The 27,071-nt window shown below is 41.5% G+C and overlaps 2 protein-coding genes across 4 annotated transcripts in view; one reads left to right on the top strand and one right to left on the bottom strand.

The window, feature by feature from the left end:
* The window catches only part of psmg2 (proteasome (prosome, macropain) assembly chaperone 2), a 30,962-nt gene extending 20,395 nt beyond the window's left edge, over nucleotides 1-10,567 (top strand). The window contains exons 4-7 of the mRNA XM_038808649.1: nucleotides 350-468; nucleotides 2,008-2,181; nucleotides 4,019-4,139; nucleotides 9,671-10,567. Of these exons, the coding sequence (XP_038664577.1) occupies nucleotides 350-468; nucleotides 2,008-2,181; nucleotides 4,019-4,139; nucleotides 9,671-9,763 (507 nt within the window). The 3' untranslated portion in view covers nucleotides 9,764-10,567. The remainder of the gene's footprint in view (nucleotides 1-349; nucleotides 469-2,007; nucleotides 2,182-4,018; nucleotides 4,140-9,670) is intronic.
* Nucleotides 10,568-15,659: 5,092 nt separating this feature from the next.
* ldlrad4a (low density lipoprotein receptor class A domain containing 4a) overlaps nucleotides 15,660-27,071 on the bottom strand; it is a 405,943-nt gene continuing 394,531 nt past the window's right edge. For all 3 annotated transcript variants that reach the window (XM_038808646.1, XM_038808647.1, XM_038808648.1), the window contains 2 exons: nucleotides 23,067-23,120; nucleotides 15,660-21,486 (listed from right to left, as the gene is read on the bottom strand). In XM_038808646.1, the coding sequence (XP_038664574.1) occupies nucleotides 20,947-21,486; nucleotides 23,067-23,120 (594 nt within the window). In that variant the 3' untranslated portion in view covers nucleotides 15,660-20,946. The remainder of the gene's footprint in view (nucleotides 21,487-23,066; nucleotides 23,121-27,071) is intronic.

Here is a 27,071-nt window from a genome sequence, read left to right as displayed (position 1 = left end):
CTGGCAGGCGGCCAATATCAATTCTGGCCAGGACCTTATTTGGTAGTTCCTGTTTTTGGCCTACATGTAGTTTTCCCCTCTCAGCCTGTCCCTGGTACCACAACAGAGTGATCAGAATGTGAAACTTACTGCTGCCAGGAGCGGTTGAGTCAAATAGTTTAGATGTGTTTCAGAGATGCAAGAGAAGTACGAGATAAATGCTTGAGGGGGAGAAAGGAACAGAAGAATGTCTGTTGGGGTGAGAGGAAACTTGTATGGAGCATAAAGCACTAGCTTTGACCTGTTGTACTGAATGTTTTTTAAGTTGTAAATTCCAGAGACTAACCAGAATTTCATCTGCCCGTTACAGGGTAAACACCGCTTGTTTCGACAGCAACTCCTTTCCTGGATTAAAGAAAGTGAATTCAGCAAAGTTGTAACCCTGTCCAGCAGTTATGCCTACCAACGTGTTGACCAGCAGCTCATTGGGTAGGTTCAGCATCAACATTGCGATTGGCTTTTAGAGACGGAATAATTGAGGTTTGAAAGATCTAAGGGAGACTAGTGCATCACTGATCCCTGGAGGTTGGGTCTAATTTGCGAGATTTCCAACAAAAACAACCCATCGAGTTTGCATTTGGACAGACTACTGAGCTAGGTGCCTGTATAATGTGTGAGTGGACTGCTTTGTGTTTAAAGGTAGGAACAAGTCTAGAAGAACAAATGTGTGCCATTTTTAGTGTTATTGCACTATTTGTTTAATTACTCCTGTTACAAGGCTCTTTGTCTAAAGATGCATTTTGCTTACCATATTAAGCCTGACCTTGTCCGAGGCTCAACTATCTTCATATGCTTCATCTATGACATTCCCTCCATCATAAGATCAGCAGTCAGGATGTTTGCTGATGATGCACAATGTTCAGCATAATTACCAACTCCTTTGATACTGAAATGGTCTGTGCCCATATATAGCAAGACCTGGACAACATTCGGGCTTGGAATGACAAGTGGTAAATATTCGTGCCAGGCATTGACCATCTCCAACAAGAGAGAACCAACCTGTCTCCCTTTGACAATGGACAATTCAGCAATGGTAATATCATTGAATATCAACACTCGGTGTACCATTGACCAGAAACTGAACTGGCCCAGCCATATAAATACTGTGGCTGCTGGCGCAGGCCAGAGGCTGGGAATTCTGTAGCGAGTAACTCTCCTCCTGACTCCCTAAAACCAGCCCACCATCTACAAGACACAAGTCATTGGGATGATGGAATAGTCTCCACTTGCCTGGATGACTGCAGCTCCAACAACACTCAAGCTTGACATCATCCAGGACAAAGCAGCCCACTTGATTGGCACCACATCGACTATCGGCGCAACAGTGGGTACCATTTACAATATGCACTGCAGCAACTCGCCATGGCCTCTTTGGTAGCACCTTCTAAACCCACAATCTCCATCACCTAGAAGAACATGGGTAGCAGAAGTATGGGGACATCACCGCCTACCTGTGTGTTCCCCTCCAAGCCAAGCACTGTCTTGACTTGGAAATATATTGCCATTCCTGCACTGTCGCTGGGTCAAAATCCTGGAACTCCCTCCCTAACAACACTGTGGGGCAGCGGTTCAAGAATGTAGCTCCCCACCAGTTTGACGAGGACAATTGGGGATGGGCAATAAGTTCTGGCCTAGTCGGTGATGCCCATGTCACATGAAAGGGGGAAAAAAACTTTGCATATTAAGCTATGCACAAATTTTGATTCCTCATGTATTAGGGCAGAAGGTGTTTTAAGCCGGAGCCCTTTCTGATCAACGGGACGAGAAGTTGGAAGTGAACATAGCACTTCCTGGTTCCCGGTGGATCGGTGGTGGGCGGGAGGGGGCACACACATTCCATTTAACTGCTTGCTCTACAATTTGTATAAAACATGAGAATTGCCACAACTTAATTGCTTGTTCGATTGCATTAAAAGAAAATAAACCAATGCAGTCAGACTCTTTAAAAGCTGCATTCCTTTTTCACAGCACTCCTCTGCGGTATTTGGCAACGCCTGCTCTGCAGACCATTGTGGGAGACAAATTCCACACCCTCAAGTGGAAAGAACTTGAGCGGGTAGCAGCGTTCCCTGGGATTAACGAGATGGAACAGGAGATCTCCATCCCAGGAGGCGGCATTACAAAATCACTCTATAGTGACAGGTAGGGATGTTGATATGTCTGAGGTACTGCACCTGGTGATGCTCTCGAACTGAGAACAAAGCTTCGCTATGTAACTGAAGGGACCAGTGTGACACAGGGCACGTGAGGTCTCCCAAGTCCCGAGAGGAACAGAATATAACTGAAATTCATCACAACATGTCCAAGGCTGAAGCAAATTAGGTTGGTACAACCTGCTCCTTATTTACAATTTTGTAACAGAAACTTTGTAAACCTAGAATGCTCTGTACCATACCACGCATTCTAGGATGATGGAGACTCGGGAATTCAAGCTGGTCAAGTTATTCTCATGAATGCTGGACTGATACAGCACTTTTAATGTAAAAATGGAATGTTTGAAGAAGAAATGGAAGCTTTGCCAGGAGGGTGCCCAAAAGCTTGGATGAAGTGATGTGTCCTCACAAGATTTGCAATGGAGGGAAGGAAAAGCGGTGAGTTAATAGGATTTGTCGAGGAATTTCCAAAGAATGAGACCAAGGGAACTGAAGACTTTCCTGCAACGATAGAGCGGAGAGAGAGAACAAATCATGGTAGACACAAGGCAGTCAAGAGGACATGGATGCTGTGGATGGGGCAGGTGTATAGACCAGGCACACCAACCAATACAAGTCAGAAAGGATGAGTGAATGGAACTCTGCCGAGAAGGAGGCTGTCGATGATTTGGAGTTACTGAAGGTGTAGTCGCCAAGGGGCACAGGGATGACCAGAATGGGTAAAGACAGAGAAACCATGTGATAGTTTGGAAGCTTAGTTTTGGGTTGAACAAAGCACTGAGGCTGTGTACAGTATGATTTGGCCTGAGCGAGCAGGAGAGAAGAGGGTGGACGGGAAGGAAAAGGTTTTTGGTGGGATTAAAAACAATGGCATTGATCTTGATATGTAAGAAATTTTGGTTCATAGCTTAATCTCAGACAGGCAATTGTTATCAAATTAAGACTGGAAAAAAAACTGCTGGAAGATTGTGCTGAGCTTGGGCTCCTCCTTTTGGTATGGCACGTGGATTCCAATCACAGGCTGAAAACATTTCACCTTTCCCTCTTCTGTTCAGAAGAGGCCCTATCAGAAGAGGCAGCACGGGAGCACAAGTGGCTAGCACTGTGGCTTCACAGCGCCAGGGTCCCAGGTTCGATTCCCCACTGGGTCACTGTCTGTGCGGAGTCTGCACGTTCTCCCCGTGTCTGCGTGGGTTTCCTCCGGGTGCTCCGGTTTCCTCCCACAGTCCAAAGACGTGCAGGTTAGGTGGATTGGCCTTGCTAAATTACCCTTAGTGACCAAAAAGGTTAGGAGGGGTTATTGGGTTAGGGGTGGAAGTGAGGGCTTAAGTGGGTCGGTGCAGACTCGATGGGCCGAATGGCCTCCTTCTGCACTGTATGTTCTATCTTCCATTTAAATCTCCTTTGGTGCGGGTAGTTCTTTTATTCATTGGCTGCCCGAGTTACATGATACGTGTATTAGGAAGCTGCCTGTTGGAAACACCAATTGCCAGAGTTCCCAACAATTAAATCCACGTCTTTCAAATCCAAGTCATTGATTGGTTGGCTTCAGGTGCTAATCTCAGGTGGGCCACAAGAGGGTGCTCTTTGTCATAAAACTACCCAAGCATATTAAAAAGCTGACTCGATACAATGCACAAAAATACTAAATAGCATTGACTGGAGCTCTGAGCAGTCTCTGGTCGTGTGGCCTGCTGAACACAGCAATAGTGAGGGCCCAAAGGATTGAATCATTTTTGTACAGATAGCCCTTATTTTACCCAAGGTACAAATATTGCTGTACCTGTTTGTGTGCTAACTCTTCTCCTTATTTTGTTTGTGTGTAGTTGCACAGAAGGAATCCCGTTGGCAGTGCTCCTGATTTTTTGTTCCGAAGGGGATAATATCCCTGATGCGTTCAACCTTCTGAGCTTCCTGAATGAGTGGATGGAGCTGATAGAAAAAACTGTAAGTTGTGCCATTTATCTTTGTGATTACTAAGATTATTTGAACATTGGCTTGATTATGGTGCACTTTCTCTATCAAAATATCAAATTTTCAATATAGCGAACCAAAGCTTTGCGTGGAAAAAGCAGCGAGTGTTTGCCACATGCCGTTATTGATGCAAAGTCAGCCAGCATGCTCCAGGGAAGAAGAAATATGTCATCATTTGCCAACCTCCGAATCTTTCTTAAAAGCAAATTACTGCGGAATCTGAAACGAAAATTGGAAATGCTGGGAAATCTCAGCAGGTCTGACAGCATCTGTGGAGAGAGAACGGAGCTATCCTTTAGAGTCCTTCGTCAGAAGAGTCTGTTTTTAATCTGGAATTTACTGTTTGATTTGTCACTCCATAGATTTGCACCGTCTCTTGACATTAACCTTCCTGTAATATTCAAGACCTTGCTGGATTTGCACATCATTTGTGTATTAAACATGCTACAGAAAGCACACAATTCACACACTGTTTGTTAATGAAATGTCAATCCATCTCTCATAGTCATTTACAGTGCAGGAGGTCATTTGGCTGATCCAAATGCATTCTCGCTCTCCACTTGTTCCATTCCTCAACTTGTTCCCTATAATCCTGCAAGTTTATTTCCTTCAAGTGCCCAACCAATTTCCTTTTGAAATTGTTTATTGTTTCCATTTCCTCCACCCTTGTGGGTACCAGGTTCCTGGTCATCCAGGATCCTGGTCATTCCCACTTGCTGGTCAAAAGGTTCTTCCTCACATTCCCCCTCTGTGCCCCCTGGTCCATGTACACAATCATCTAATAACAGTTTTCCCTTGTCTACCTTATCTAAACCTGCCATAGTCTTGTACACCTCAATCAAAACTCACCTCAATTTTCTTTGCTTTAAGGACAGCTACAGCTTCTCCAACCTTGTCTTGTAGTGAAAATCCCCCATCCTTGGAACCGTTTAGGTAAATCTCCTCTGCATCCACTCGCACATCCTTTTCCTTTCTAATGCGTAGTGACCAGAATTGGACGCAGTTCCATAGATGGGTCCTTACCAGAGCTTTTGCAGGTTCAGCATAACTCACCCTGCTTTTCCCAAGCAGCAATGGAGGCAAGGTAATTAAATATTGAAAATTGAGGTAGATTGACTCCCTTGATAGTCAATAATCTAATGGTGTAGTGGGTAGGCTTGTAATTGGAGCTGAGGCCTGGGGGGATTCCTGGTATGTAGTCTGAACACGGGTGTTTTTTTTAAATTTGTGTGGGTTATTTTTTGTGTGCTTTTTTAACATTTATGGTTTACTTCTTTACTCCTTGGAGAAAATCTGCCTTCATATTGCTTAATTCCACTTTGGCAGGAAGTAGGCTATACCATCACTTAGAGCGACTGGTCTCATACAATCTTACAGCCGGTTCTATATTTGTCCTACCCACTCTGGGCTTTCCTGGTACTTGTGTGGTCTGCCTAGCCTCTGCGACAGTGTAACTTAGATACTGTATGCTTGTTACCATTCCTGGGTGACCCCAACACTGCATTTTACACAAATGTGTCTCCTTTTACCCCTATCACTTTCACCAAAGCTCAATTATTGTTGCATTCTGTTGCCTTTTTTTTTTTAAGAGCTGTTCTTGCTGTCAAAAAGACATTTTGGAATATTATTTCAGCTTCAGATGTTATCTGTGCGGAGGTGATCATTGAAGAACACTAATCTAGGTCACAGGTCGCACTCTTGCACCGCATGTAATTCTGGGGCTGGTTTAACACACTTCGCTAAATCGCTGGCTTTTAAAGCAGACCAAGGCCGGCCAGCAGCACGGTTCAATTCCCGTGCCAGCCTCCCCGAACAGGCGCCGGAATGTGGCGACTAGGGGCTTTTCACAGTAACTTCATTGAAGCCTACTCGTGACAATAAGTGATTTTCATTTCATTTCATTTCATGATTCCCAAGTGAAGCACTGCCGGTCTTTATTATTTTCTCCTCTTCCTTTTTAAAGATTTTCTCTGCATTGGCCCCAACTGTATTGTCTGAGCTGCACAGATCCAATTGGTTAAATAGCAACTTGTTACACAGATTATAAACATGCACTTGGATTTCTTAAGTTACAGCGGCACAGTAGCACAGTGCTTAGCACTGTTGCTTCACAGCTCCAGGGTCCCAGGTTCGATTCCCGGCTTGGTCACTGTCTGTGTGGAATCTGCACGTCCTCCCTGTGTCTGCGTGGGTTTCCTCCGGGTGCTCCGATTTCCTCCCATAAGTCTCGAAAGATGTGCTGTTAGCGAATCCGAATTCTCCCTCACTGTACCCGAACAGGCGCCGGAATGTGGTTTTATAGCTGATCAAGTGGAGCATTCAAGCGCAGATAGATGTAAAGGAATATGATCTAGTTGGGTTCATGGAGACATGGCTCCAAGGTGACCAAGGATAGGAACTAAACATCGAGGAGTGCTATTCAGTTTTTGGGAAGGACAAACAGAAAGGAAAAGGTGGTGGAGTTGCTTTATTGAATAAAGAAAGTGTTGATATAATATTGAGGAAAGATATTAGCACAGATGATGTAGCATCTATGTGGGTCGAGTTAAGAAACACCAAGGGGCAAAATGATTCATTGGGGTGGTGTACAGCCCACCAAACTGCAATGGTAATGTTGGGAATAGCATTAGGTAGGAAATCAGAGATACATGTGATAAAGGAACATCTGTGATTATGGGTGACTTTAATCTGCATATAGATTGGGTGAGTATAGATTGGGAGGGCAGCACAGTAGCATGGTGGTTAGCACAACTGCTTCACAGCTCCAGGGTCCCAGGTTCGATTCCCGGCTTGGGTCACTGTGCGGAGTGCCCTTAGTGTCCAAAAATTACCCTTAGTGTTGGGTGGGGTTACTGGGTTATGGGGATAGGATGGTGTGGGCTTGGATAGGGTGCTCTTTCAACGAGCCGGTGCAGACTCGATAGGCCGAATGGCCTCCTTTTGCACTGTAAATTCTATGATTCTATGAGTCATAACACATTAGAGGAGGAATGTCTGGAGTGTATACAGGATGGTTTTCTGGACCAATACATTGAAGAACCAACAAGGGAACAAGCCATCTTGGACTCTGTGTTGTGCAATGAGAAAGGATTAGTTGGCAATGTACTTGTGAGAGAACCCTTGGGATGAACGACCATAATATAATGAATTCTTTATCAACATGAATAGTGAGGTAGTTGATTCTGAGACCAGGATCCTGAACCTCAATAAAGGTAACCATGATGATGTGAGGCACGAGCTGGCTGTGATGGACTGGGAAACATTACTGAAAGGAAGGGCAGTGGACAGGCAATGGCAGACATTCAAGGAACGAATAGGTAAACTCCAAAAGTTGTTTATTCCTATTTGGTACAAGAGTAGAAAGGGAACTGTGGCCAAACCTTGGCTTACAAGGGAAATTAGAGATTGTGTTAGATTCAAAAAAGAAGCATACAAACTCGCAGAAAAAGAACCTGAGGATTGAGAACTGTTTAAAATTCAGCAAAGGTAAACCAAGAAATTGATTAAGAAGGGAAAAATACAATATGACAGGAAGCAACAGGGAACATAAAAACTGACTAAAAGAAAACGGGAAACTATAGGCCAGTGAGCCTAATGTTGGTAGCAGGGAAGTTGCTAGAGTCCATTATCAAGGTTTTTGTAGCACAGCAGTTGGAAAGCAGTGGTATAATCAGTCAAAGTCAGCACCACCCTTTCAGGCAGTGAGTTCCAGATTCCAACCCCCACCCTCTGAGTGTAAAAGTTTTTCCTCATCTCCTGTAAACCTCCTGCCCATTACCGTAAATCTATGCCCCCCGATTATTGACCCCTCCACTAAAGGGAAAAGTTCCTTCCTATCCATCCTATCTATGTCTCATAATTTTCTACACCTCAATCAGGTCCCCCCTCGGCTTTCTCTGCTCCAGGGGAAACAGCCCCAGCGTATCCAGTCTCTCTTGATAGCTGAAACGATCCAGCCCAGGCAACATCCTGGTGAATCTTCTCTGCACCCTCTCCAGTGCAATCACTTCTTTTCTATAATGTGGAGGTGCCGGCGTTGGACTGGGGTGAGCACATTAAGAAGTCTTAAAACACCAGGTTAAAGTCCAACATGTTTGTTTCAAACACTAGCTTTCGGAGCGCTGCTCCTTCCTGAGGAGAATTCACCTGAGGAAGGAGCTGCTCTCCGAAAGCTAGTGTTTGAAACAAACATGTTGGACTTTGGTTCCTTTCTATAGTGTGGTGACCAGAACTGCATACAGTATTCCAGCTAGGGCCTGCATTTTATACAGCTCCAACATAACCTCCCTGCTCTTGTATTCAACCCCTCGGTTAATAAAGGCAAGAATCCTAAAGCTGCCTTAACTCCTAATCTACCTGGCCTGTGGTCTTCAGGGCTCTATGTAATTTTCTTCAGGAGACCTGATGATGGTGCTGTGCTCCAAAAGCTAGTGACTCCAAACAAACCTTTTGGACTTTAACCTGGTGTTGTCAGGCTACTTACTAGAATATTTTGAACTGGCCCCAAAAAAGGAAAAAATGAACTGTATTTTATTCTAGTAGGTAAAAACTTTTCTCAGAAATTTAAATTTCTTGAACTTTTTTCTCAATCCAATCTGTCTTTCCCTGTCATTTACTTTTCTTTATCTGATTTGACTAATTCGCCCTCCTCCTCTCTCATTCCTTTTGCTTTTTCAATTGGCGAAGGAGCTGCTCCTTGCTCTTTTTTTACTTGAGAGCCGAAGCCAATTTTATGCAACCTGTCCTAATAGTTCAGCACTTTTGGGAAGTGGTAAATCCTGGGCTATATATCTCAAATGGATATATCTTTCCATATGGAGTTGTGTTTCAACTTCTAGTTGAGCCATCTTCGTCAGCTTCCACCAAAACACAATCTTGTGCTCATCCTCTTTTTGGCCACTCATTTGAGGCTGAACCATATCTGTACTTTGTTTGTATCCTGATCAATACATAAGCAGAATACTTCATATTGACAGCATTATCTGTCCCCATCGATCTGCGATCCAATATTGAATATTATGTAGCTGTGTGTGTATTAGAGGATATGTCCCAGTATGGCAGATTGTTTAAGCCGACTATGGCAAACGGGACTTCTCAATTAGTATGGTGGCACTTACAGGGGGTTTCTATTTGAGGCCACCTCCCAAAGTAAAAACCAAAAACTGTTTGATATTTATTTTTGTCAAATTACTAAATGTTCCCTCCCAGTCATCTATTTTCCAGGAGCGATCCAGCCATTTACTAGGCAGTGTATTGGGTTTGCTAATGTTTGGGGATTCAATGCTTGCCACTGTGCCCCAGAACTAAAGGCGAAACTTGGAGAGACTAGTGTTGAGAAATGACATCTGACTTGGCAGGCTATGAATAACACTGCCAGTCACTCCTGATTAATGCTATTCTATTTGCATATGGAGTTTGAACATTTTAGGGAAGACTCTTATGATCTAATGTTCTGGCTATAGCACCATGGTGTTTGATTAACTGAAAATGCTTTACTTCCTCAGAGTGATCAAAACACCATGGCACAGACACAATGGAAGATCCCGAGTTCTTGGAGATTACTGTTTGGCAGTGGCATCCCACCAGCTCTCTTCTAATTCAGCAGATCTAACTAAGGTGACCTTAAATGGGTTGAAGCTGTGTTTACAATCCAAGACTTCTCGTTGGTCAATAAATGACATAATGGCAATATGCTAAAAAATACTTCAATAATCTTGATCTAAATTATGTACTTTGTATCTATATATCAGCTGTTGAAACCATGCTGCTAGCAGTTATTAAATCCATTATAAAACATTCAATTCTAGATATGTGTGCAGATAATTGTAAAGAGGCTCACATAGAATTGACTTGTAAACTGCCTGTGTTAGTGTGTGTCAAATGTGTGGGTGATGTATTTTAAATGCTACGTTTGCATGTGCAGATATTGAAATATGAACAGCTGATAGTAGAAAGAGGGAGAATGTATCCTCTTGTAGGGAAAGAGCATAACTAGAAGCCATCAATATAAAATAGTCACCAAGAAATCCAATGGGGCATCTTTTTAATTTGTGATTGAATGGGATTAGTGAGAATATGGAACTTGCTGCCACGGGGAGTGGTGGAGCAAATGGTATGGATGCATTTAAGAGAACCTACGCAACAAGCACATGCAGTTCTGATAGATTTAGATGAAATATGGGAGGCGGTTCAATTGGAGCATAGGCACCTCGGACTCTATGGCCTGTTTCTGTGCTTATGTTTTGCACAAGAACCTTCGTTTTCAGAAGCAGTTGTACATTGTTCAAGTCTGATTTTATTGTTTCCTAGATAGCATTTATGCACCCTCTTCAGTCTCAATTGAGCCAGAAACAAGATTTCAGAATATTGTTACTTAAAAATAATAAAATATTTTCTCTACTCTTGGCATCTTGCTTTTTGTTTTTAAATTGTTATTTATAACTTTCCCCTGTTATCTACACCAGTCACTGAGGCAGTTGACAATGGTTCAAAGAGCTTAAGGATGAAGTTGACCTTGACCTAGGAATCTTGGCATGGTCCAACCAAGCTAGAGAAGTCATATTCAAACTGTCCAGTTCACTGTCTAAAGAGACTAATAGAAATCTCTTCAAAAGCCTACCTGTTCTGAGATACAGAAGTTTTAGTGAGGAGCTGAAGGAAATTAGTATTAGTAAAGAAATGGTTTTGGGGAAATTAATGGGATTGAAGGCGGACAAATTTCCAGGGTCTGATAATCTTCATCCCAGAATACTTAAGGAACTGGCCTGAGAAAGAGGAGATCCCTTGGTGGTCACTTCCAAAATGCTTTGGACTTGGGACGTTCCTACAGATTGGAGGATAGCGAATGTAACCTTGCTATTCAAAAAGGGAGGTAGAGAGAAAACAAGGAACTATAGACCAGTGAGCCTAACGTCAGTAGTCGGGAAGTTGCTGGAGTCCATTATCAAGGATTTCATAGCACAACGTTTAGAAAGCACTGGTATAATCAGACAAAGTCAGCATGGATTTACAAAGGGGAAATAATGCTTGACAAATCTATAATTCTTTGAAGATGGAACTAGCAGCGTTGACCAGGGAGAACTGGTGGATGAACATAGAACATTACAGTGCAGTACGGGCCCTTCGGCCCTCGATGTTGCGCCGACCTGTGAAACCATCTGAAGCCTATCTGACCTACACTATTCCATTTTCATCCATATGTCTATCCAGCGACCACTTAAATGCCCTTAAAGTTGGCGAGTCTACTACTGTTGCAGGCAGGGCGTTCCACACCCCTACTACACTCTGAGTAAAGAAACTGCCTCTGACATCTGTCCTATATCTAGTACCCCTCAATTTAAAGCTATGTCCCCTCGTGTTGGTCATCACCATCCGAGGAAAGAGACTCTCACTGTCCACCCTATCTAACCCTCTGACTATCTTATATGTCTCTATTAAGTCACCTCTCAGCCTTCTCCTCTCTAACGAAAACAACCTCAAGTCCCTGAGCCTTTCCTCGTAAGACCTTCCCTCCATACCAGGCAACATTCTAGTAAATCTCCTCTGAACCCTTTCCAAAGCTTCCACATCCTTCCTATAATGTGGTGACCAGAACTGCACGCAGTACTCCAGGAGCGGCCGCACCAGAGTTATGTACAGCTGCAGCATGATCTTGTGGCTCCGAAACTCAATCCCCCTACTGATAAAGGCTAGCACACCATATGCCTTCTTAACAGCCCTATTAACCTGGGTGGCAACTTTCAGGGATTTATGTACCTGGATGCCGAGATCTCTCTGTTCATCTACACTACCAAGAATCTTGCCATTTTCCCAGTACTCTGCATTCCTGTTACTCCTTCCAAAGTGAACCACCTCACACTTTTCCGCATTAAACTCCATCTGCCAGCTCTGCAGCTTATCTATGTCCCTCTGTATCCTATAACATCCTTCAGCACTATCCACAACTCCACCGACCTTCGTATCATCTGGAAATTTACTAACCCATCCTTCTACACCCTCTTCCAGGTCATTTATAAAAATGACAAACAGCAATAGCCCCAAAACAGATCCTTGCGGTACACCACTAGTAACTGAACTCCAGGATGAACATTTGCCATCAACCACCACCCTCTGTCTTCTTTCAGCTAGCCAATTACTGATCCAAACCGCTAAATCACCTACAATCCCATACTTCCGTATTTTCTGCAATAGCCTACCGTGGGGCACCTTATCAAACGCCTTACTGAAATCCATATACACCACATCAACCGCTTTACCCTCATCCACCTGTTTGGTACCTTCTCAAAAAACTCAATAAGGTTTGTGAGGCATGACCTACCCTTCACAAAACCGTGTTGACTATCGCTAATCAACTTGTTCTTTTCAAGATGATTATAAACCCCATCTCTTATAACCTTTTCCAACATTTTACCCACAACCGAAGTAAGGCTCACAGGTCTATAATTACCAGGGCTGTCTCTACTCCCCTTCTTGAACAAGGGGACAACATTTGCTATCCTCCAGTCTTCCGGCACTATTCCTGTCGACAAAGACGACATAAAGATCAAGGACAAAGGCTCTGCAATCTCCTCCCTGGCTTCCCAGAGAATCCTAGGATAAATCCCATCTGGCCCAGGGGACTCATCTATTTTTACACTTTCCAAAATTGCTAACACCTCCTCCTTGTGAACCTCAATTCCATCTAGCCTGGTCGACTGAACCTGAGTGTTCTCCTCGACAACATTGTCTTTCTCCAGTGTAAACACTGACGAAAAATATCCATTTAACGCTTCCCCTATCTCCTCTGATTCCACACACAACTTTCCACTACTATCATTGATTGGCCCTAATCTTACTCGAGTCATTCTTTTGTTCCTGATATACCTATAGAAAGCCTTAGGGTTTTCCTTGATCCTATCCGCCAACGACTTTTCGTGTCCTCTCCTCGCTCTTAACTCTCCCTTTAGGTCCTTCCTGGCTAACTTGTAACTCTCAAGTGCCCTAACTGAGCCTTCATGTCTCATCCTACCATAAGCCGCCTTCTTCCTCTTGACAAGTGCTTCAACTTCCTTAGTAAACCACGGTTCCCTTGCTCGACAACTTCCTCCCTGCCTGACAGGTACATACTTATCAAGGACACGCAGTTGCTGTTCCTTGAAAAAGCCCCACATTTCGATTGTACCCATCCCCTGCAGTTTCCTTCCCCATCCTATACATCCTAAATCTTGCCGAATAGCATCATAATGTAGTTTATTTAGACTTTCTGAAGGCCTTCAACAAGGTCTCCATCAGATTACTATGTAAAGTTAATGCACATGGGATTACATGTGCATCTTGAGATGGATAGAAAGCTGGTTAGCAAACAGGAAGCAAAAAGTTGGAATAAATGGGTCTGTTTTCCATTTCCGAGGAATTTTTTCCGAGGCGCTGAAGGAAGTGGAAGAGACATTATTGCAGCACAGTAATATACTTACCTCGATGGGGAGGAGATGCGGAAGGTGATGGAGATCACCAAGGATCTGCGAGACAAAATGGAAGACCTGGAAAACAGATCCAGGCGATAGAATTTGAAGATTGTGGGGCTGCCGAAGGAGTGGAAGGACCGAGGCCGGCTGAGTATTTTGCCACGATGTTGGCGAAGCTATTGGGGGAGGGGGAGGATCCCTCCCAATATGCACTGGAGTGGGTTCATCGGTCGAGGGCCTGTACCAAAGGCGAGTGAGCTGCCAAGAGTAGTGACTCTGTGCTTCCGTAGGTACAGTGTGAAGGAGAAGGTCCTGTGCTGGGCCAAGCAAAAGTGGGTGGTGCAGTGGGCTGGAGCTGGTATACGCGTATACCAGGACTTTACGGTGGAGCTGGCGAGGAGGCAGGCTGCCTTCAACCGGGTGAAGAGGGCACTGTACATTAGCAAGGTGCAGTGCGACATTGTATATCCAGCGATTTTTCTTTGTTTTTTCTTCCACCGTGGGAGGGTTTGTTTTATTTGATGCATATATTGTATATTGACAGGTGGGCCGTTGGGTGGGAGGATGGGATAGTTGTTGATGTTAAGGGTATTGACTTTGTATTTGTTACCGTTTACTGCTTGTTGGGGGGATGTCAATTTTGAAGGAAAATGTGAAAATGGAGAATAAAAATATTTTTAAAAAATGTATCTAGACAGATATATGAATGGGCAGGGAGCAGAGGGATACAGATCCTTATAAAATAGGCGATAGTTTTGAAATGAAATGAAAATCGCTTATTGTCATGAGTAGACTTCAATGAAGTTACTGTGAAAAGCTCCTAGTTGCCACATTCCGGCGCCTGTTCAGGGAGGCTGTTACAGGAATTGAACCATGCTGCTGGCCTGCTTTCAAAGCCAGCGATTTAGCCCAGTGTGCTAACAGCATCCTGTTTATGGAGAATACCATGTGTGATGTTACTTCATAGTAGCTCCGTGAAATGACTTGAAAAAGTTAGTTACATTTGTGCCACATAATTGGGTTATTGCCAGGCAACGGCCTGGAAATCCCGTTCTGGCTGAAGTAGACTTGGGGCCTGCCTCCTTATCTTACATGTAGTTTTTTTTTTAAATCATGCACTTTGCCATGGTACCTTAAATGGAAAATTCAAGAAAATTGATTGGCTTTGAAGCATTTATTCCTCACTATATATACCCAATTATTTTTCTTGTATATCGATATCATGGTTATTTCTAAAATTTTAAAAACTGAACAACAACCTTTAAATTGGTTGAAGCTGTCTATGAACCCAGAACAAAAGAAGCCATTTTGCAGTTTCAAAACTCTCATACCTCATTATTTCTGAGGAGCTAATAATGATCACCTGGAGACTGCACAGCCAAAGGAAACTGCATTGTATTTGATAACCCAGGCTTGCCAGCAGAGATAGAACATGTACTCAGACAATGGCCCACTCCAACATTCCCTTTAACCCATGGCAGCCCTGAAGACCAAGCCACGTTCCAGAGCCTGGACAGCATTCTCTTGCAGTGAGGTAATGACCCCCTGACCTAAAGCCTCTGGCTTGTTGAACAAATTAATGCCACTCAGTTTTGGTAAAACAAAGCAGTTTGAAGAAAACAATCAATGTTGCCCAAGAAAGATTAACATTTGGAATAGCACACTGCTCATTACAATTTTTACAACTAAATCTGGATTGAACGGGTTCGGCCCAATGACTTGTTTCTGTGCTGCATATCCATTCTAATACTGATCTTTTACAAAGTCCTCTTAAATGTACCCTTTTATTAGAATTATTAAACTACCCTTTCCTGCAACTTCTGTTTATATAACACCTTTACTGGAATAAGATACCTGTGAAGCTCTTTGGGATATTTTATCAAACAAAATTTGACCCTGAGCCATATTATATTAGAATATCACATCATATTAGAATAACACATCATACCACATCATATTATATTAGACTGGGTTAAAGGGAGGTTAGTATTCTTGATTAATTTTAATCGACGCAATTCATAAAATATGAGGAGGCAACAATAAACCAATGTTTCTTTCCGTTTTTTTTAATGATTTTTGCTGTGGTCTGACCACAGCTAATTACAAGCATAAAATATTTTTGACTACAACAGCACTTAGCAACATCATCTGTAAAGTATTGCAATACCAGACCATAGGTCTATAAACTATGACATCACCATTGCTTAATTAATAGAGGCAAATACACAGGTTTAAATTTTTTGTTGATAATGTTATGGAAATAAGCAAATACTGTTTTTAAAAATCCATAAAAGCAAATTTTGCCATTATAGGTCACATCGATTGCTATTAATTGTACAAAATTACATTGTACAGTTAATATTTCTGCCAGCATCACCTTCTGATAACAGAACATAAGGAACATTCAAATTTTTCTGATATTGCTGTACATGATATGTGTTGGTAACATTATGGGCCTTCTAATGGTTTGAAAGCTACTTTGAAATGTCCAGTAACTGACACAGCAAAGCATGAATAAAGACCAGCAAAAAACTAACAGCTAGAATGCTGACATTTGCATTTGTATATTCTGATCTGTGCAGCATTGCTATATTAGAAAAAGTTCTCTATATGAAAATGTTTGTCTTCAAGGAACTGTAAGGATACATATCAATTGATAAAATGCTAAACATCTGTTAGAACCAACCGTATTTGCAGTTCATTATTAGACCAGATAAGCTACATATTTTGGATGATTCTATTCAGGTTACTATTAATGGAGTTGGCAGAGGTTCTTGTGTAAATTATTATAAATTGTTTTAACTGGAACAATAAAAATTCCTGTATTTGAGGAGGTTTGATGGACTTTTACATCGTCTGCCCGTCCACTCATTTGCTTCAAATGTACGTGGCAGAGTTGTAAGTTAGTAAAATTTCTTACCATGCGACTCCTTTGGAAAAATCAGAGTTATTTTTCCCTTTTCACGGTCAATTTGGGATTGGGAAGTGCCATAATTAATTCCACCACTTGATCACAAATTTTCCAATTTTGTATGACAAACCTTGGCCAAAACAGAATACAAATTACCCATTTAATTTTTTAATTCAAAATTGGTGACTAGATTCTGGCTCAAAATGCCAATGTACCTCTGGAGGCTGTCATTGTGGCTATGCTGTACAGCAGTGAACCATTTTGGAGAGGTGCAAACCACCAGCTCCAATTGTTTGGTAGTTCCGCCTATGATTCAGCACTTGAATCTCTCAGATTAAAGGCATTGTACTATATTGTTTCCTTCAAAAAAAATGTCAACATGAGGACCTGATTCATCCTATTGAAGTTGTTTTGAGAATTTATCCCATTCCAATTATTTTTAATACTTTTAAACAATTTTGACAAGTTATTTTTTTCCTAAATATGATTTTATATTTAATATAATTCAAAGAATTAAATTATTAAAAATGACTTCCTTTAAACTAATACTGGTCCAAATGAGTGACAACTGAATGACGGACAAAATAAAATTGTGAATATTCTGTTGCATTTTTAACGGCAACTTAGCAAATCTTCACTGCAAAGTTCCATTAAGAATTCTGTTACATACAAATGAATGAACTACCTCCCCAACTAAGGAGATAATAGTCAAGCTGAGTAATTTCAGCTTTTTACTTCAGCATTATAGGATAACTTTTAGGAAAATAAAGTACATAGATTTTTTTTCTGTATGTATTTCTTTGCGAGCTTTTGTTTACAAAAAGGACAAAGCACATGGTAGGCATTCATAAATTCTATGCCATTGTGTTAAAATTTATGTAATTTATACATTATCATACATTATTAACAATGTCCTTTTACTACCCATTGGGCAGGATATGTGCATAATATATTCAAGTTATATACAGCACCTTACAAATAAACATAAGAGACAAATAACAAAAGAAGCACCATATTGAAGTGAGGCACAGCAAAGGTGGGAGCTCAAGAGTGCAAGGGGATTCCTATATCTGCTCAAACCTGAAAATGAGGCACCTTATCTGCTCACATACTAGTAACATGCAAGCCTCTTCAAAAAATACATAGATCAGTTCTACCACAGCTTACAGAACAAGGCAACATAGAAAGCATAAAGAGATTTCTTCACACATCGTGTCTTGTGATATGCCACATGATTATTATAAGCTGACATACAAATTATTTAAAGCAATAGCAGCATTAGAAGCAACAGCAACAATAGCACTGAACAAGTTAACTCTGGCAGTCTTTAGAAATCATACACCTATGATACAAAAAAGGAACCCTTCAGAATCAAATAAACATAGTGACTGAGATTGTTTATCTTTCATTCAAAAGTCATACAGGATACTGCAATGCATGAAGAAAAGTCATTTATGAAAAATTATTCTTTTAAAAATAGCAAAAATGCAATATTGCCTGGTGTTGAAAAAATACATCTGCAATAGTGAAGATGCATTAAGTGTTAAGGTATTTATTTTATTCTAGCATGTCTAAAAAGGTTCATCTCGTCTAAGTTCCTACCCCAGATCATCCCTAACTTGAGGCTATATGCAATGAGAAAAGGCTAAAGTAGGAGGCAAGATTCTAAAAAGATCCTTCAAAGCCCTTGAGAAAACAGACCTAAAGCTAATCTAAACATTGTAAAATGTGTCTGTCAACTTATTAAACCTGTGACTGGTGAATTATAAATGTTCACATTAGTCTATAAAGAATGTGCTCTTTGAAGTGAGATACATTATTAACCAATAGTATCTGTGGTATAAACAGTAAAAAGGACACAAAAGGTCAAGCTAAGAAACAGTGAACAAGTTGGCTGGATGACTTACTGTTCAGTTCTAACCATTTACTATTCAAATCCGCAGCTGTTATCTACTTCAATTATAATGCCTATCGATTGAAGAAACACCATACCAAGAGATTGGATATACACGTGGCAGTTATATGTCCTATTATGATTGTGCTCACTGCATAACTTCCGTCATTAGCACAGACATTTCTGTGTCCACAAAGACTGGTTTCAAAGCATGATTCTGGAGAACTCTAAATCTTTGCATTCCACGTTACAGCTGCATGGGAGTAGGAGGAGGGTGTAGTGTTGGGAAAGGGAGGGTAAATGTTTTGCAATCATGTGAAATTAATAAAAAAATGTTTATTAGCGTGAAACTCCACTTGATTAAGAAAATAAAGTAACTTTGCTACTTGTGAGTTACCATCTAAGATGGCTGTGCCATATAACTGAAAACATTGTGCGCTGAGTGAACTTGTAAGTTGAGTTGCAAGTTATAATAAAGGAACATGACCTTCCAGTTTTTTGAAAACGAGGGTGCTCTTTCCAAGGGCCGGTGCAGACTCAATGGGCTGAATGGCCTCCTTCTGCACTGTAAATTCTATGATCTACTATTATTTCTGCCCATGCCTATTTTTATTAGCAACAATGAAACATGGAAAAAATATGTAAGTATTATTATTCAACAGTGCTCAATTTTACCGCTATGCAATTCAAGATTAATATCTTTGCACTCTCACTTCAACAACAGATGTATACGAAGCCATGAAGAAGTGAAATATATAAGCATTATTTATTACGTGCATCTGCTAAACATTACATCTTGGGACTCGGTTGCATGATTTTCTTTCAATTTTCTGAAACCAAAAGTCTCAAGGATGCTTTAATGTGAAAAGTTATACAGTACTGCCTGTTTTCCACAGGCTGTGAAAGTGCACAAAGGCAAAAAGCAAGAGGTAAAATATATGCAGAAATTTAGTAAACCGCAACTGTTTTGCATTTTTAACTACAACTGCTGAGGACTACAGAAAATTGACAAAAAGTCAATATAGTTTCAAGTATTCGTATTACATGTCACTTCAAAAAGGTAGTTTGGAAATGTGAGGAATGAAACACAACTAATCGTTTGTAACGTGGAATGCAGTCAGTACAGACTGTATTTGTCACCTCCTGGGAGATTCTCAGTGCCTCCTATGTCTCTGGCAATACTTCATTCTAATTTCTACAGATAGACATATAACCAAATGAACAGATTGAAAATAATACAGTCACAATTCACATGGAAGGACTTTTGCTTTTGTTGAAATATCTTGCACATGCTGAACCTCAGTTTTTGCTAAAAATGTGTCAGGCAAGTGTTTGAAAATTTCCAAAAGCAACAGGCAGTAATTAGCTCCAATTTGTTGAGGAAAAACCTTTCTAAGATGTGAGCATTTTAAGAGAAAAAAAACTAATAACAATAGATCCACATGTAATGTAATGCGAATCTTGGTCACTGCAATTCAAGACTGAATTTAAACTAATCTATAATCTATGTTTCACTTCTGGAAATGAACACAAGATTTCCAAGTCTAAACATTCATGTTTTTTTTCTGCAGACAATACAATTAACTAAACATTTATTGCACGTTTGCAAATTTCGAAGCTCTTATGAGAGAGCACTCTAATGAAAACTTAGTGATATGTTGCACAGTCATTTTACATAACGCAATGTAACTAATTTAATGAGACTAAGGTTAAGCATGTGCAAAAAGGCTGATATCTTTGAGCAGTTGAAATTATGCATTTATTCTAAACAGCTGCAGAATTGGAGTAATTGAGCTTTAAACCACCTTCCATCTAGTAGACTTCAAGATGGAAATTCTCATCATATTGTGTTCCTAATAGTTATTGCAACAAGAGTTAACAGTTTGTGTCCCTGTATTTTCCATTTCTTGTGTAAATAGGCATTAGGCTGGAACCGGAAATCTTTTTTCAAAAACAACCTCCATACACTTAAAACACTAACTAGTCCCCTGCATCCTTAGAAATGCTTCTCCATATGTCCATGTGTGAAGACAACAGTTTATGTTTTCCCCTAAAGCAACTCCCCTTTTTTCAAACAAAAAAATAGTGCAACATTTCAATTTTTCACAAACAAGTTAAATCATTGCATTTTTCTTTCACCTTTTTGTCTTGGCACTCAAAAGGAATTTCAATTTTTTGTTTGAAAATATCACAGAACTGGCCAAAAAATGTACAGTTATCATTCAACAACTTAAGCATCCATCTCAGGCAATTCAGTTACTACAAAAAATCTACAAGCCAACAGCAGATTCTGTGTTAAAGATCTTTAAAATTAAATAATTCAGATAAAAAACTTTGCCAAAAACTGCTAGTTTGCCAAAGTGGAAGTTATACTGTTAGAATCAATATTTCATGCACTCCCGTAAAGAAAACTAACAACTTTTTGTTTGGTATTACTAAACTGTAGCAGTTCCCACTGAACAACATATTGTGCCACAGGAGTGCAGCCCAATGGTGCCACAACTGTTTCAGTTCACGCATCCACCGAGGCAGTCAAACAATTTTTCCTGTGTTTAAGTCCTTCCCTTCGAATGGGACAATTGTGCCGTCTTCACTATTCTGTTGAAAATGGTATCCACTGCACCCGTGTGTTGAAGCATGTGTGCTCTGCTGGTGATGGAAAAAAGCTGACCCTGGGTAGTGACCCATGACCTCACTGTAAGTGGGTGGTGGTCCTTCCATCCTTCCATTACTGCTATAATTTGTTGCACTTATGCCCGAATTGTTGCTTGGTGGGCGTGGTCCTCCATTGTACATAGCGACATCGATCAAGTCACTATCAAAGATAGTTCTGTTAGGTGGAGCCCTAACAGACTCACGGTTGAGTTCCAATTGTTGTTCTGGATCTCTAAGTTGCAATGTGCATAACCCCTGATACGGAGGAGGTTCCTCTCCATCTGACAGTGAAATGGTGGGAGGAAGATCAATCTCATGTTGCATGTAGGGGTATGTGGGTTGGAAGCGGCTAAAGCGGTCCCTCTGCATGAACGATGGGGCTGTAAATCTGTCTGTTGATCTTGGAGTATACATCAACTGAAAGCAAAAAAAAGAAACATTTTAGGGTTGCAGTTGGACTGAGATTATAAGTGATGATTTTTATATGGCATCTGTTATTACATTAAACATTTTTACAGCCAACCTCAGGAATGCAACTATCTAAAGAATCATTGATTTTTAGAAGAATGATTTTGAGCCTCCATGTACCGATGAATAAAGAATGTCTAAAACCACTGTTTTCTGTGTGATAATGGCAAGTGAATTTTAATATGTATCAATGCAAAAGTGACACTATACGATAGCGGTCAAATTGACAATCTGATTTAGATTATTGTTAGGGTTCTTACCCAGTGTGGCTGGTGCAAAGCTAGGTTTAAAAATTGCCAAATCAGTCCAGAAAGAAAGGGAGTGCACCTCTCGCATCAAAACCTGGGAGCGGCAGCTAGCAGTCTAATTTAGATCTGCCAGTTATTTACTGCAGTAAATAGGCACTAGTCTTAGACATGAATTTGTAATATCACAGCACTGTAAGTTAAAAATGATCCGTAGTAAAAGCCAAGGGCAACTTTAAAAATATAAACTTTAAAGGTATGAGGATGAACTAAAACCAACTGTTAAGAACTTCAAAAAATACCAGAGAAACAGTGAACACTTTAAAAATTGTACTGAATACAAAAGGTAAATAGTTATCCACAAAAAAGGTAAACAAGCAGTTCCTCAAATTAATTTTTAAAAAGCAATCGAAATAAATGAGAAGGATGATGAAAAAGCAACTTCAACAGGAAAAAAATAAAATGGAGAACAATGGGAGGTTTATAATAATTTGTAAAACATTAAAATAGATTTTCAGTTTTGAAAAAGGGAATTGAGCTGTAGCATCATACTTGAAACATCTTTGCAGCACCCAGAATAAAAAGGTAGTTATAGAGGAAGTTAAAATTCTATGAATGAAAGTGGTGATGAAGCTGATGTTTTGAAATATTAAATTGAATCTCAGCTTGATTTCCATACATCCAGTATACCAGAGGAATTTGATAACGGTGTAGCAGGGGTACTTGATTAGAATCAACTAACCTCGGGCCCATTTAGTAATTGTAACAATATAATATTGAATGATAACTGAGCAGAAAAGCCATGTTTTATTTGCAACACAGGTTTACAAACATGCAAAATGGTGGGAGACAATCATTCTTTGAGCATGGCACAAAGACAGTGTCTTTTAAAACTTTCTGCTCCATCTAGTTGGATTGGAGAACAAGTCCATTTGTCTTATTATATTTACACATCATTATATAGAACAGTACAGCACAGAACAGGCCCTTCGGCCCTCGATGTTGTGCCGAGCATTGTCCGAAGCCAAGATCATTACTTTTCTGATCTCCTTGCCTTGACGCCACATTTCCCTGTAGATTGGGAAACAATCAGCTGAGTCTGATCCAGACTCGACGGCCCATGAGCAGGTCCGCTGGCGCGACTCCCGTTGTAGCGTGTAGCATGGTCCTGTAATTTGGACCATTAGTCTTCCATTTTCAGATGGTTTATACATTTCATATAGAGAAGTGTTTAATAGTATTCAAATAGAGCTTTATATCATGAATCATTTAGCTGGAACATACCTCTGAAGCAGTATGACGAGATATTGTGCTATCTGATGGGCACAGGTACCCTTCCTATTGAAAAGAAGCAGATAATTACATCAATTGTGCACTACTGATTATCAGTTCTCATTACCTTGTCCGAAACAAAAAGTAGGTAAAACCTTCTGCAATCAATAACGTTTACTGGTTATGCAGTGAGTGACAACAATCTGCTGTGCAAGCACCAGAATTATGTTTAGTTATAACCAATACATTCAACTCCCAACAAGTTGGGCCAATACCAGACGCAATTAAGAATGTCTAATGGGGGGGAAGCATGGTGGCGCAGTGGGTTAGCTCTGCTGCCTCACGGCACCGAGGTACCAGGTTCGATCCCGGCTCTGGGTCACTGTCCGTGTGGAGTTTGCACATTCTCCCAGTGTTTGCGTGGGTTTCGCCCCCACAGCCCAAAGATGTGCAGGGTAGGTGGATTGGCCACACTAAATTGCCCCTTAATTGGAAAAGATTAATTGGGTACTCTAAATTTAGAAAAAAAAAGAATGTCTAATGGGATGATATGACCAATGTTGGTTATGTTTTATAGACAGATCTCTATGAATAGCATCGTGCAGTGGGTTAGCCCTGCTGCCTCACGACGCCGAGGTCCCAGGTTCGATCCCGACTCTGTGTCACTGTCCGTGTGGAGTTTGCACATTCTTCCCATGTTTGCGTGGGTTTCGCCCCCACAGCCCAAAGATGTGCAGGGTAGGTGGATTGGCCACGCTAAATTGCCCCTTAATTGGAAAAAATTAAATGGGTACTCTAAATTTAGGGAAAAAAAAGAATGTCTAATGGGATGATGTGACCAATGTTGGTTATGTTTTATAGACAGATCTCTATGAATAGGATCGTGCTTTATGCACTAATCCCTCTTGTTAAGCCAATTAGAACATAAATAACTCTTGTCTTGAATTTATAATTACACAGTAAGCTTGGAACTGCCCGAGTGTAAATTAACATAAATTATAGGAAAAAAATTGCAAAGCACTTTCTTTTTTTATCATGAATATTAATGTAAAAGTTCGTAAATTTCATGCCCTACATGGGAAATAAGCCCCCCTCAAGCCTTTCCACATTCAACTAAATCATGGCTGATCTTCTAACTCAACATCATTTTCCCACACTAGCCCATATCCTTTGATGTTTTTAATACCTATAAATCTATTGATCTCGTCTTGAATATCATCAATAGCTGTGCCACCACAGCCATCTAGAATGGAGTGTTCCAAAGATTCACTACCCTTATTTACTCTGCTTCTGGCCTACTCCTTATTCTGATGATGTCCCCGGTTCTAGGCCACCACCCTCCGCCAAGAGAAACATCCCTCCTGCATCTACGCAGTGGAGCCCAAGTTGCAATGAGATCACCTCTCACCCTTCTAAATTCTAATCAATAATAATAATAATCTTTATTATTGTCACAAGTAGGCTTAGATTAACACTGCAATGAAGTTACTGTGAATATCCCCAGTTGCCACACTCCGGCACCTGTTCGGGTACACAGGGAGAATTCATACTGACCTCACCTAACAGCACGTCTTTCGGGACTCGTGGAAGGAAACTGGAGCAGCCAGAGGAAACCCACGCAGACACGGGAAAATGCAGACTCTGCACAGACAGTGACCCTCGCCAGGAATTGAACTAGGGACCCTGGCACTGTGAAGCAACTGTTCTAACCACTATGCTACATTAATGTCACAAGATCCCACTTCTTTAATAATTTAAAAAAAAATTTTATATAAAAGACTTAAAGAAAAATGAAGCACTATTAACAATAATATAAATCTTACATACTCCGGTTTATTTCCCACTTTCCCCAAGAATTCTCTTATATGACACATCAACCTGAAAGTTATTTACTTTTGTAGGGTCCACCCAAGAATGTCACAGTGCCCTGGAGAATGCACCTTAGCTCCAGCTATTCTCGGAGGTAAAATTTTCATTTACCCTCTCTTAGCCAACCACCGTTAGCTGCTTCATCAGTGACCTTCCTCCCATCATAAGGTCAAAAGTGGGAAAGTTCACTGATGATTGCACAATGTTCAGCACCATTCGTGATTCCTGAGATACTGAAGCAGTCCATGCCCATATGCAGCAAAACCTGGAAAATATCTAATCACCTCCCTGGGACATTCAATGTCATAACTATCGCTGAATCTCCCTCTATCAACATCCCACGGGGTTACCATTGACCAGACACTGAACTGGACTAGCCTGTGGCTAGAAGAGCAGGTCAGAATCTTCAGGTCACCTCCTCACCCTCCCCAAAGCCTGCTCACCATCGACAAGGCACAAGTCAGGCCCAGTCTCCTGATACTCCCCTCATCAGACAATCCCACCAACCAAGGAATCATTTGGGTGAACCTTCATTCCACTCCCTCTATGGCAAGCATATCCTTCCTCGGGTAAGGAGATCAAGCAATCACAATACTCCAGGTGCTGTCTCACCTAAGTATATACAGTTGCAGCAAGCCATCTTTATTCTTGTACATATATCCTTTTGCAATAAAAGTCAACATACCATTTGTCTTCCTAACTGCTTGCTGTACCTGCATGTTAGCTTTCAGTGACTCATGAACAACGACACCCAGATCCTTTTGGACATCAACACTTCCCGAATCTGGGCAGCACAGTAGCACAGTGGATAGCACAGTTGCTTCACATCTCTAGGGTCCCAGGTTCAATTCCTGGCTTGGATCACTGTCTGTATGAAGTCTGCACGTTCTCCCCGTGTCCACACTTCGGGCAGAATTTTTCTGCCCCGCCCACCACGGGTGGGATGTGGACCATTGACCTTGGGTGGGAATTTCCGGTCGCTGAGCGGGCGCGGCTGGAGAGTCCCGCCCTTAGAATTTTCATGCAGTGTGGAACGAAAGTCACTAGCAAGACTCGCTCCTCAGAGATCGGGGCACCATTTTGGAAGAGTGTTTTAGTAACTGAGGAAGTCAGTGGTAGTGGAAGAAGGATTTATTGACAATGTTTATATACAATACACTGCCCAGGGCAGTAAATCTCTCCAATTCAGTCTCTGTTAGGACAACCAACTGGTCCAGGCCCTGCTTGGACCGGTGTTATACGTAGGCCTAACGATCTCCAGATGGGTGGCCTCCACCCCCTACCTGGGAAGCTTGTACCTAACAGGGCGATTGACAATGGTTTCCTCGTGGTCCTCATCAGGGTTTTAACACCCTTTCCCCCACCAACGTCCATAAGCTCCCCTTCAGCCGCTAACGAGACTGTGTTTCAGCGGTTCTGGGTCAGGCAGTGTGTATCGGTTCGTCAACTACCTTTTCCTGGCTGGTGTCCGAAGTGTTATCGCTGGAACCTAGGTCCCGGACATGACTTTGTCTGTCTGCACGGATGCGTCCATGTCCATTTTCAAGCCGGAGTCATCCTCATCCTGCTGGTCTGGGCACTGGAATACAGGCGGCTGAGTCCCCTGGCCTAGGGATGGTTCCTGCCATATAGGGGACATAAATGTTGCCGGTAAGACGTTGTGAAGTGTGGGCTCCCGCTTCTTGAAGTAGTCCAAATGCTTCCGCTGAACTCTCCCTTGAATCCAAACTTTGTAGACCAGTCCTGTTCTCTCCAGCACAACACCTGGGAACCAAAGTGCCCCATCTCCAAAGTTGTGGGTATAGACCGCGTCCCTTGAGTGAAACTGCTGCCCTGGCATTCTCCGGTAATGGTGCTGCTTCTGCGCCTCCTGCTGCACCTCCACTTTCCCGTTGAAGTTCAGAAATGTGAGGTTCAACTGGGTTCTAAGCCTTTGACCCAGCAGCAATTCTGAAGGGGATATCCCCGTCGCTATGTGTGGTGCTGTTTAAAAGGAACTGCAGCAGTCTCTGAACAGATTGTGCCTTTAAATCTGGACATGTTCAATGATTCCCTCTCCCAGGGATGGTGCCTGTGTTGTTCCTTGTGTCTTGATAAAGCTCATAGTCTCAAAGTTGAAGTAGATGCTTTTATTGTGAGTTTGTTCTG

The sequence above is a fragment of the Scyliorhinus canicula genome, chromosome 10 (assembly GCF_902713615.1).
Source record: "Scyliorhinus canicula chromosome 10, sScyCan1.1, whole genome shotgun sequence".
Classification (NCBI taxonomy): Eukaryota; Metazoa; Chordata; class Chondrichthyes; order Carcharhiniformes; family Scyliorhinidae; genus Scyliorhinus; species Scyliorhinus canicula.
The sequence above is the reverse complement of the archived record's forward strand: the minus strand, read 5'-3'. Positions and strand labels throughout refer to the sequence as shown.